At 44.9% G+C, this 12,563-nt stretch overlaps 1 protein-coding gene across 1 annotated transcript in view; it reads left to right on the top strand.

The window, feature by feature from the left end:
• POR (cytochrome p450 oxidoreductase) overlaps nt 1–7,259 on the top strand; it is a 77,000-nt gene extending 69,741 nt beyond the window's left edge. Inside the window, exons 14-16 of the mRNA XM_068135129.2 lie at nt 3,607–3,752; nt 3,851–3,933; nt 6,335–7,259. Coding sequence (XP_067991230.1) covers nt 3,607–3,752; nt 3,851–3,933; nt 6,335–6,479 — 374 coding nt within the window. The 3' untranslated portion in view covers nt 6,480–7,259. The remainder of the gene's footprint in view (nt 1–3,606; nt 3,753–3,850; nt 3,934–6,334) is intronic.
• The last annotated feature ends 5,304 nt before the right edge of the window (nt 7,260–12,563 follow it).

Genomic DNA, 12,563 nt, shown 5'->3' with positions numbered 1-12,563 from the left:
GCAGAATCCGAGTCGAGGGTTGACAGAAACTTTTCCACCTTGTCAGGAGGAAAGAACACAGAGTCCAGGAGCAGCTGGGTACGACTGGGTACGGTGGGTACAGAGAGGGATGGGTTTGGGACACAAGATTTAGAGGCAAACACAGAGTTGAGGCATTCAGCTTTTTCACGTGCGGAGTCAGCCGTGTGGCCATTTGAGGTGAGGGAGGGGATGGAGGGGGAACAAACACCAGAAACAGATTTGACCAGACGCCACCAGGATTTGGAAGAGGGAGACAGATAAGAGAGTTCGGTCCTGATAACCCAGTTTATGTATTGTATCCATCGATAGTCCGGATCTGGATCCGGACCTGAACCAGAATCCAATTGGCTTGTTCTTGGCACCGAACCAACTCATCCATAACTTTTTCAAATATCGTGCTCTACTGTCTGACCCAAACATTCGCAAGGGATACGTTCCTGGAAAAAGCCGCGAATGGCGGGGCATTGTTTCAATGGGAAAAGGGGGGGATAGGTTCCTGGCGGTTCGTGATTCAAGAAAAATGCCGCGAAAGACGAAGCCGCGAATGGTGGGGCATTGTTTCAATGGAAAAAGCAGGGATGTGTTCCCGGCGGTTCCTTATTTTTTATTTATTTTTTTTAACGGGAAAATTTTAAACTTTAAAAAAGATTTCGACTGAATGCACATGACTTACAGTTTCATAAATGCTTTGATTTAAAAAACGAGAATAGCACGTACCGTTTCCAATGTTTATTGAAGGAATGTGATTACAGTTTATTAATTAAAAGGGTTTAACCAACCTTATCGTAAAACGGTAAGGAGGAGTTGGAGGCCATCATCAAGGTATCAGAGGAGGAGGGCAGTGAAGAGGAGGAAGAAGTAGCGAGACCCAACCCTGACCGTCAAAGTCCTGGCTGAGTTACTGTGGGACATGAGGTCGATCGCTGACAAGTTGCAAGATGCCGACCCAGTGATGGGAGCAGTACCTCCGGTTTAAGAGGGGTCTGGATGATGTTTTGCTGCCGTACAAAGAGCTGCACAGAAACCTGCAGCACTCAACAAGCAGCTTGTGATCATCCATATTTTTTTAGCTATGGCCTCTCCACCTCCCCTCAGCGCCCTCACCTGCATCCCCTTTGGTGCACGACTTATCAGCCACCTCACCCGTGTCCTCTTCAGAGGAGTCATTGAGTTTGCTGGATTTTAAATAATAAAAATAACTACAATTGCCACTTTATACCTGCTGGCAGTGATGACCAGTTTCCTCCGCCTTCCTGCTTCGATAAAACCCAGCTTGGATAGAACCCCGCTTGGATACAACCCAGCTTGGATATAACCCTGCTTGGATACAACCCAGCTTGGATATAACCCAGCTTTGATACAACCCAGCTTTGATGCAACCCAGCCTGGATATAACCCTGCTTGGATATAACCCTGCTTGGATAAAACCCTGCTTCGATAAGACCCTGCTTGTATAGAACCCTGCTTGGATATAACCCAGCTTGGATATAACCCAGCTTTGATACAACCCAGCTTTGATACAACCCAGCTTGGATATAACCCAGCTTTGATACAACCCAGCTTTGATACAACCCAGCTTGGATATAACCCTGCTTGGATAAAACCCTGCTTCGATAAGACCCTGCTTGTATAGAACCCTGCTTGGATACAACCCAGCTTGGATATAACCCAGCTTTGATACAACCCAGCTTTGATGCAACCCAGCTTGGATATAACCCTGCTTGGATAAAACCCTGCTTGTATAGAACCCTGCTTGGATAAAACCCTGCTTGGATAGAACCCTGCTTGGATACAACCCAGCTTGGATATAACCCAGCTTTGATACAACCCAGCTTTGATACAACCCAGCTTGGATATAACCCTGCTTCGATAAAACCCTGCTTCAATAAAACCCTGCTTGTATAGAACCCTGCTTGGATACAACCCAGCTTGGATATAACCCTGCTTGGATAAAACCCTGCTTCGATAAGACCCTGCTTGTATAGAACCCTGCTTGGATACAACCCAGCTTGGATATAACCCAGCTTTGATACAACCCAGCTTTGATGCAACCCAGCCTGGATATAACCCTGCTTGGATATAACCCTGCTTGGATAAAACCCTGCTTCGATAAGACCCTGCTTGTATAGAACCCTGCTTGGATATAACCCAGCTTGGATATAACCCAGCTTTGATACAACCCAGCTTTGATACAACCCAGCTTGGATATAACCCAGCTTTGATACAACCCAGCTTTGATACAACCCAGCTTGGATATAACCCTGCTTGGATAAAACCCTGCTTCGATAAGACCCTGCTTGTATAGAACCCTGCTTGGATACAACCCAGCTTGGATATAACCCAGCTTTGATACAACCCAGCTTTGATGCAACCCAGCTTGGATATAACCCTGCTTGGATATAACCCTGCTTGGATAAAACCCTGCTTGGATACAATCCAGCTTGGATACAACCCAGCTTTGATACAACCCAGCTTGGATATAACCCTGCTTGGATATAACCCTGCTTGGATAAAACCCTGCTTGGATAAAACCCTGCTTGGATATAACCCTGCTTGGATAAAACCAAATTTAGCACACAATGGATAATAACATGGATAACTAAGATGGGTGGTAAAGAGGACAAGAGGAGGACGAGGATCAGGTTCGGCTATTCAAGTCAGCCGTGTGGGCCACAGTGCTACCAAACGTGGCTTGCATTTTGCGGGATTTGTGGTGGGGGGGGGGGGGGGGGGGCGAAATGTCTGTAGCTTTTATAGATTTTTAAATTGGGGGGGGGGGGGGGGCTCTGTAGTGGCTTGAGTGTTTGCTACCAAACGTGGTAGGAATAGTGTAGGGCCCCACAGTTTGCTTTATGATGAAGAGAAATGAAGCTTTAGTAGATTTTGAGTTTTAAAGGGGATTTGTGGAATAGGGGGAAGGGTAATGAATATATTTAATTGTTTTCATTGATTGTGACGAAACTTTTAAAGGGTATCGTAGACCCCCTTGGGGATCCCCCTAGCACTTGGCATTTGTTGTCATCTATCGGATCACATCCAAAATTGCATTGTTTTCATTTCCCATGATTCAACCTTGTACTTGTAGCTCATGACAAACCTGGAGAAGTTCCCTAAATTATTTGCAGGAAGTGGCAACGTTAAGCCCCGGGCAGAAAAATAGGTTCCTCGTGTCCATGACGACCAAAGCTTTTGTTGGTGAAAGGAATAATCGAGTTCACCGCAATTTTTAAAATCACTCCAAACTAAGGTGGACAGAGGTGGTTTTCACCCCTGTTTGTTTGTTCATCTGTGAGCAGGATATCTCAAAATGTTGTGGATGGATTTGGACGGAATTTGGTGGAGGGGTTGGGTGTGTGACGAGGACGAAATTATTCGATCTTGGTGAAGATCCGAATCCAGATCTCGTTTTTACAACAACTAGTTTTTGAAATGTTCATCCCATCAGCGCCCAGGTGTTGACAAGGGCACATACATGCCAATGTTTTGCAATTCATGTGTTTCATTTGTGCTCCAGTGAAATGGAGCAAAAGCTTTTGCTGATGGATTCACATGATGATTATCCTGTTGGTGATGTTTTGGGACCAGGGAAAGAGGTTGGGAAAACGGTGCTGTACTTTGGCTGCCGGCGGAAGGCTGCCGATTTCATCTACGAAGAGGAGTTGGAGCGCTTCCGGATGCAAGGTGCGCTCACGCAGCTGCACGTCGCATTCTCTCGAGACCAGGACCACAAGGTGAGCCGTCGTCGACTGAAGAAAAACAAACCTGTGAATCGTCTTTTATTTGGTGAGCGACGGCACGTGACGTTCCATGCCGTTCTGACTGTGAGCAGGTGTACGTCCAGCATTTGCTTAAAAAGAACAAAGATGACATGTGGAATTTGCTGAAGGAGGGAGCTCACCTCTACGTCTGCGGGTACGTGGGCTTTTTGTTTTTAGAAAGTGTAGTTGGTGGCGGTGTATTCTTGTAGAACTTTGCTCTGCACATGGTTATTTTGGAAATTTGTACCTGCTTCCAAAATGATTAATCACTTGGGACATGTTAGACATCGAAAAGCTATGGAGTTATTGCCCTCATGTTAGTTATGTTTTTTCTGTGGGCAGGTGGCAGCTCTGCCTGACCTCCACATCCTAATATACACTTTATAGCGGCCTTTGGCCTCAAAACAGGCGCTAAGGCCAATGTGTGGCTTTATAGAGGCCTTTGGCCTCAAAACATGCCAATGAAGCACGGTGTTACGCGCGCTGCTTGTAAGCAAGGAGGAAGCGGACAACGCGGTAAGTTGTAAGAGTCTTTATTCAAGAGCTCCACTGTAACACTGGAGCGTTCCGGGCTACGCGCCCGGTGTATATCCCGCGGCCACGCCTACCCCTCGGGCGTGGCCGCCGCCCACTTCGTGCGCGGAATGATGCCCTCGCGCCAGTGAGCTTTCGTGTCCGCCACACGCGCCCCCCCAGAATTCCCGCACACCTGGAGGGCCAGTTTGCGGGGCAAACGGATGACCCGGCCAAAGCACCCTCTGGCGACTGGCGGCGTCCGGGGTGCAGGGATGCCAGCTGGGATGCCTCCGGCTGCACCCGGGATGGGTGCAGGCTCGGGGGGCGGCGTGCCGGCGGGGCCGGGCGGTGCCGGGGGTGCGCCCGCCGGGGGGCGGTCCCGAAGCGGGGGCCGAGCCACCGGCGGTGGGTGGTCCACATCGAGGTGGGCCGGCTTGAGGCGGTCTATGGAGACACGGTCAGGAGTGCCGCCGATGTCCAAGGTGAAATTGTCCTCCAAGGGGGGGGGGGGGGGGGGGGCGCGTGTGGCGGACACGAAAGCTCATCACGTCGAGGTCACCAATGAAGCGCGGTGTTATGCGCGCTGCTTGTAAGCAAGGAGGCCAATGTGTGCCTTTATAGAGGCCTTTGGCCTCAAAACAGATGCCAAGGCCAATGTGTGGCTTTATAGAGGCCTTTGGCCTCAAAACATGCCAAGGCCAACGTGTGCCTTTATAGAGGCCTTTGGCCTCAAAACAGATGCCAAGGCCAATGTGTGCCTTTATAGAGGCCTTTGGCCTCAAAACAGACACCAAAGCCAATGTGTGCCTTTATAGAGGCCTTTGGCCTCAAAACAAACGCCAAGGCCAATGTGTGGTTTTATAGCGGCCTTTGGCCTCAAAACAAACGCCAAGGCCAATGTGTGGTTTTATAGCGGCCTTTGGCCTCAAAACAAACGCCAAGGCCAATGTGTGGCTTTATAGAGGCCTTTGGCCTCAAAACAAACGCCAAGGCCAATGTGTGGTTTTATAGCGGCCTTTGGCCTCAAAACAAACGCCAAGGCCAATGTGTGGCTTTATAGAGGCCTTTGGCCTCAAAACAAACGCCAAGGCCAATGTGTGGTTTTATAGCGGCCTTTGGCCTCAAAACAAACGCCAAGGCCAATGTGTGGTTTTATAGCGGCCTTTGGCCTCAAAACAAACGCCAAGGCCAATGTGTGGTTTTATAGCGGCGTTTGGCCTCAAAACAAACGCCAAGGCCAATGTGTGGTTTTATAGCGGGCTTTGGCCTCAAAACAGGCGCTAAGGCCAATGTGTGGTTTTATAGAGGCCTTTGGCCTCAAAACAAAAGCCAAGGCCAATGTGTGGTAGCTCAAAACATTGCCCAGATTCTGAAGAACCTACACGCAAATTTTGGGCCTCGAGGTGCTACAGTTCAGCTTTGAAATAGTAACAAACAAACACTAATTTGTGTATTTTGGAAATACTGGTAATTGTAACGTTTTCTTTTCTGAATGTGGGAGCTTTTTTATATTTGAGTTTTGTCGAAGTGAAACATATTTGGTAAGAAGTCGATGCTGATGAACACCCTTGCATTTTGATATGTTGACGTGGAGTGTGGCTCGTGTGAATAACGAGCGGATGTGAAATTAGCCATTCATGGTGACCTCGATGAGGTTTCACAATCCGCAACCAATCAGGGATCTCGATGATAAGGCACGGTGACATCCTTCCAAATTACCTGGAAGTTTGACGAGCACTTCCAGCTCATTCACAAGGATGAAGTAAAAACAAAATGATATTTTGTTATTTTGATAATTTCCTCAAAAATATCCGGCCACGCATGAATGAGCCGTCTTATTGGCTCGGTTGATTCGAGGTTATTGCCTTTTCTCCCAAATCATTACTCATTGTGTTATTATCCCGTTTGTTTCTCCTACAATTATACAGTTGGGGGTTGACGGTATAATCAACAAATCAAAATTGGATACCTGTAGAAATGGTATTTTATCTATGCCGAACCATTGACCTCCACGTGAACCGATGTGACCTGCCGTGCAGGGATGCCAAGAACATGGCACGGGATGTCCAAGCAGCCATCACCGAGATCGTGGCGGAATGTGGATTGATGGAACACTCGCAGGCGGTGGATTATGTGAAGAAACTCATGACCAAGGGGCGGTATTCTTCAGACGTGTGGAGCTAGGCCGTCCCGCCACCTGTGCGTTCACCCACAATCGAGTCGGGAAGAACGGGGGTGGGAGGGGGAAAAAAATTCACCCGCCCATTCCCACTCTTTTTTTTCAGGTTGGCAAATTGATCTTCCTTGGCATGACCCACATTCCCATTCCCTGCCAAGCCTTTTTTTTGGTCTTCTTAAAGATGTCAAAATGAAATGTGAAGAATTGGAGCCAAAATAAATTTGTACCTCAAATAAGTTTCCTGGCTTCAACAGGTGGGAGGATGTCGCACCTAAGCTGTGAATTTAATTTCACGTCTCCTTTTGAGAGGATCCCTAAACCTGTTTGAAAATTTTTACCTTTTTAAAAGCAAACTCGAGTTTGTGCAGCACATTATGAATGACGCAGGGTGACGCAGGGTGTCATTTTAAAATGTGATCCATGGAAGGGAAATGCGGTGTGGGTGGTGATATGAACGTGTCGTCGGGTTGTGTAATGGAAGCAACAATGTGATTAAAGATAAACCATTCCAGGTCGATTGATTTGGTACCTCATCTGGAGCTCATCTTATGGGAATCTCGTTTAGCGCCGCACGAAAGAAGGCCTTGGATTTAACATCGCTGCCTCACCTTTAACGTTGTGTGACCTACCCTCTCACCTGGAGGATTTAAAGAACCTGACCATCATGGTGCATTGTTGTTTTCTAATCTTAAAAGGTGTAACCTTAAACTGTCCATAACGAAGGAGCCAAACATTATTATATTATACAGGAAATTGCTGTAATAAATAGCTTCAACATTCCAAAACTGCTCCATCGGGTCCTTCCTCTATCCTGTGATTTATAAATACACTGGAATTATTAGGAAACTGGGCTGACGGGCCTTGAGGTACGCACTCACTTCGAAGATCTCTACCTTGGGTTTGAATCTAGAGCAACCCATAAAATGTCATCCCCGTGTTTCGCATCCAGGGTCATTCAATGTGTGCTGTCCCTCGGATCGTCGGACGGACGTTAAACGAGTGTCCGGTCGACCGGCATTAGTTGGTGGATGTTAAAGATCCCACGGCGTCCTTCAAGTCGGTGAGATATCGCCAGGACCATTAACTTGCTTGTTCTTCGGCTTGTTCTTGCTACCTGGCCAAATCTGTCCACAACTTTGAGATATCCCGTTCACAGACAGACAAACAGAGAAGGGTGAAAACAAAACCTCCCATCTTCGGTGGCAGAGGTAAATAAATATCCAGTTGAGATTAAAACAAATCCAAGACAAGAAAAATGTTCACCGTCATCTTGTATCATCCCCCATCCCAAAACATGATATTTTCTACCCCCATGAAAACACCACCAGTCCCCTCCTAGATTTGCTTCTGTAGCGATCTTATCGACCCCTACTTCCCCCTTACCCCTCAACCTTACCCACGCATCCTTTGGTGTACATCTCCGTTTATTTTCTCCCTGGGCCCTGCTTTTGGCGTCATCATCATAATCATCCTCCTCCTCCTCCTCCTCCTCCTCCTCCTCCTTCTGCTGTTCCTTTTGTTGCGTTGGGTCCTGATCCGTTCTGCGGCCTCGCTCTTCCATGAGCCTCGACTGTGTATAAAATATTTTTACATGTAAGCAGTGATTGGCTACTCTCTAATAGACACCAATTATTGTCTTAATTTAGCCCTTAAACTTTAGTATCTTGATTACGTTTCAAAATAGAAATGTAAAATCTCTGTGCAAGTAGACAAAGGAGGATAAAACCAAACACCTGATGTACTGTACACGAGTTTTCAGACGAGACGTTTCAATGTTAGAATCGGCACGTGCTCCGTTAAGTGAAAATGCATGGAAAGGGTTTTGACGATTCTTCCAGAAAATGTAACATAATTCCATAATAAACAAGCAGCACGGGCTCCGTTAAGTGAAAATGCACGGAAAGGGTTTTGATTCTTCCAGAAAATGTAAAATAATTCCATAATAAACAAGCAGCACGGGCTCCGTCCGTTAAGTGAAAATGCACGGAAAGGGTTTTGATGATTCTTCCAGAAAATGTAAAATAATTCCATAATAAACAAGCAGCACGGGCTCCGTCAAGTGAAAATGAACGGAAAGGGTTTTGATTCTTCCAGAAAATGTAAAATAATTCCATAATAAACAAGCAGCACGGGCTCCGTTAAGTGAAAAGGCACGGAAAGGGTTTTGATGATTCTTCCAGAAAATGTAAAATAATTCCATAATAAACAAGCAGCACGGGCTCCGTTAAGTGAAAATGCACGGAAAGGGTTTTGATGATTCTTCCAGAAAATGTAAAATAATTCCATAATAAACAAGCAGCACGGGCTCCGTTAAGTGAAAATGCACGGAAAGGGTTTTGATTCTTCCAGAAAATGTAAAATAATTCCATAATAAACAAGCAGCACGGGCTCCGTCCGTTAAGTGAAAATGCACGGAAAGGGTTTTGATGATTCTTCCAGAAAATGTAAAATAATTCCATAATAAACAAGCAGCATGGGCTCCGTTAAGTGAAAATGCACGGAAAGGGTTTTGATGATTCTTCCAGAAAATGTAAAATAATTCCATAATAAACAAGCAGCATGGGCTCCGTTAAGTGAAAAGGCACGGAAAGGGTTTTGATGATTCTTCCAGAAAATGTAAAATAATTCCATAATAAACAAGCAGCACGGGCTCCGTTAAGTGAAAATGCACGGAAAGGGTTTTGATTCTTCCAGAAAATGTAAAATAATTCCATAATAAACAAGCAGCACGGGCTCCGTTAAGTGAAAATGCACGGAAAGCGTTTTTTGACGATTCTTCCAGAAAATGTAAAATAATTCCATAATAAACAAGCATTCTGAGTATTGCGCTGCAATACATGTCCCCGACCAAAGTTCAAAGTGCCATAACTTTGTCAAAAATGATCGAATATGCAAATTTATGCACGGTTGATGCTGTTTTTCAAACTTGATCTGAGGTATGCTGAGACACGTGTGTCACGCCTCGCCTCGTTGATAAGCCTGCAAGGTCGCTCCGTGGAGCGGCCTGCACGTATTGCACTGTGTGAATTATATAAATTATTACCAATTCACGGTCTGAGGTACTAGCGATTCAAGAGATATCCATTTTTTTATGGCACATTGGAGAAGCCAATGCGAGGCTTCTTCTTCCTCAGCTTGTCACAACTCTGACAAATGCGATCGAGTTAAAAAAGTCAGAGTTTGACCAAATCTGTTTTATTCGTTTGTTAATATACCTCAGCTATTGACAAATCTTAAATTAGAATTTTTTTGAGGTTAAAATGACCGCGACAGGTCGTGTCCAACGATGCTTTCAGTCTGTACATGTGATAAATAATTAAATCCGCACACTTGACGCCTCTTCTTCTTCACGCAATAACAACTTCTAGCTTCCAGATCGTACATCCAATCATCTTGACATTTTGCACACTTGTTACTCTTGACTTCTACTATAGTATGAAATTTCACGTCGATCAATAAAGCGATTCAAGAGATATCCATTTAAAAAAATATTTTCGTTTAATTAACGATATCTGCCAAACCACGTGAGCTATCGTAAATTCCAAAAGGACATTTTAGGAGACTGACATGCGGAACAGATCTGTGAAGTCTCCCCTCGATTGGATCAAAAATGAGGGAGGGGCTCGGTTTTAAATGTTCATGCTTAAAAAGGTCAAAACTCTGAAACCATGTGACGCATGACGTCATGCTCGCTGACTTTTTTGTTCGTCATGGGCATGCGATTCTGCCTGCAAAGTTTGGCCTCGATCTGTTCAGCCGTTGCAGAGAAAAAGGGGTTTTCGTGTTTTCACGAAAAACAATATGGCGGCCGAACCACGTGCCCTGTGACGTCATAATTACCATTAAAATATTCTACAGACCGAGTCCCTCCTATGGTGAAAATTTGATCTCAATCGGTCCTATTATTGCAGAGAAAATCTTTTTTAAAGGAAATTAAAACTTAAAATGGCACTGAGTTAAGGATCATCAGAATTATCAGAATTCCCAAAGTTCAAAGTGAAATAACTTTGTGAAAAATGACCGAAACGTCGTGAAGTTCGAACTTGATCTGTAACTTATGAGGAAACGATGTGCCAAGTTTGAAATCATTAGCATTAAGCGTTTAGAAGAAAAGTCGGGAAAACTGTTCTTTGCGTGACGGACTGACGGACTGACAGACTGACAGACTGACAGACTGACAGACGGAGGGACGGCGTGCAAACCTATAGTCCCCTCCGGTGTACACCGGTAGGGGACTAACAAGCATTCTGAGTATTGCGCTGCAATACATGTCCCCTACCAAAGTTCAAAGTGCCATAACTTTGTTAAAAAAGATCGAAACGTTGTGAAGTTCGAACTTGACCTGTATCTTATGAGAAAAGCATGTGCCAAGTTTGAAATCATTAGCTTTAAGCGTTTGGAAAAAAATTCCGGAATACTGTTCTTTGCGTGACGGACTGACAGACTCATGGACTGACAGACGGAGGGACGGCGTGCAAACGTAAAGTCCCCTCCGGTGTACACCCAGGGGACTAAGAAGCAGCACGGGCTCCATTAAGTGAAAATGCACGGAAAGGGTTTTTGACGATTCTTCCAGAAAATGTAAAATAATTCCATAATAAACAAGCATTCTGAGTATTGCGCTGCAATACATGTCCCCGACCAAAGTTCAAAGTGCCATAACTTTGCCAAAAATGATCGAATATGCAAATTTATGCCCAGTTGATGCTGGTTTTCAAACTTGATCTGAGGTATGCTGAGACATGTGTGTCACGCCTCGCCTCGTTGATAAGCCCCCAAGGTCGCTCCGTGGAGCGGCCTGCACGTATTGTACTGTGTGAAATATATAAATTATTACCAACTCACGGTCTGAGGTACTAGCGATTCAAGAGATATCCATTTTTAAAAATATTTTCGTTTAATTAATGATATCTGCCAAACCACGTGCCCTATCGCAAATTACAAAAGGACATTTTAGTAGACTGACATGCTGAACAGATTTGTGAAGTTTCCCCTCGATTGGATCAAAAATGAGGGCGGAGCTCGGTTTTAAAGGTTCATGCTTAAAAACGTCATAACTCTGAAACCATGTGTAATTTATTATATTTTTCGGTTCACGATCAATAATTATCGATGTGTATATATATATATATATATGTTGCTCGGCTTGGCTCCGCCCCTCCGGAAAGGGCGCGCTGTGTCGCGCTGTTGACGTTCGCGAGACGAGGCTGAGGACGCGCAGTGCGGCTTGAGAACTCCAGAATAAACAAGAGATATCGATTAAAAAAAAATTTTTCGTTTAATTAACGATATCTGGCAAACCACGTGCCCTATCGCAAATTCCAAAAGGACATTTTAGTGCTGAACAGATCTGTGAAGTTTCCCCTCGATTGGATCAAAAATGAGGGAGGAGCTCGGTTTTAAAGGTTCATGCTTAAAAACGTCATAACTCTGAAACCATGTGATGCATGACGTCATGCTCGCTGGCTTTTTTGTTCGTCATGGGTGCTGATGCTGACGTCATGCTGACTTATTATATATATATTTAAAAAAAAAATATATATTTATGGGTATGCGATTCTGCCTGCAAAGTTTGGCCTCGATCTGTTCAGCCGTTGCAGAGAAAGAGGTTTTCGTGTTTTCACAAAAAACAATATGGCGACCGAACCACGTGACCTGTGACGTCATAATTACCATTAGAATATTCTCCAGACCGAGTCCATCATATGGTGAAAAATTTATCTCAATCGGTCCTATTATTGCAGAGAAATTGGTTTTTAAAGGAAATTAAAACTTAAAATGGCACTGAGTTAAGGATCATCAGAATTATCAGAATTACCAAAGTTCAAAGTGCCATAACTTTGTTAAAAATGATCGAAACGTCGTGAAGTTGGAACTTGGTCTGTAGCTTATCACGAGGAAACCATGTGCCAAGTTTGAAATCATTAGCATTAAGCGTTTAGAAAAAAAGTCCGGAAAACTGTTCTTTGCGTGACGGACTGACGGACTGACAGACGGAGGGACGGAGTGCAAACCTATAGTCCCCTCCGGTGTACACCGGTAGGGGACTAACAAGCAGCACGGGCTCCATTAAGTGAAAATGCACGGAA

The sequence above is a fragment of the Myxine glutinosa genome, chromosome 14 (assembly GCF_964187855.1).
Source record: "Myxine glutinosa chromosome 14, kmMyxGlut1.1, whole genome shotgun sequence".
Taxonomy (NCBI): Eukaryota; Metazoa; Chordata; class Myxini; order Myxiniformes; family Myxinidae; genus Myxine; species Myxine glutinosa.
Note: the sequence above shows the minus strand (reverse complement) of the source record. Positions and strands in the feature narration are given on the sequence as shown.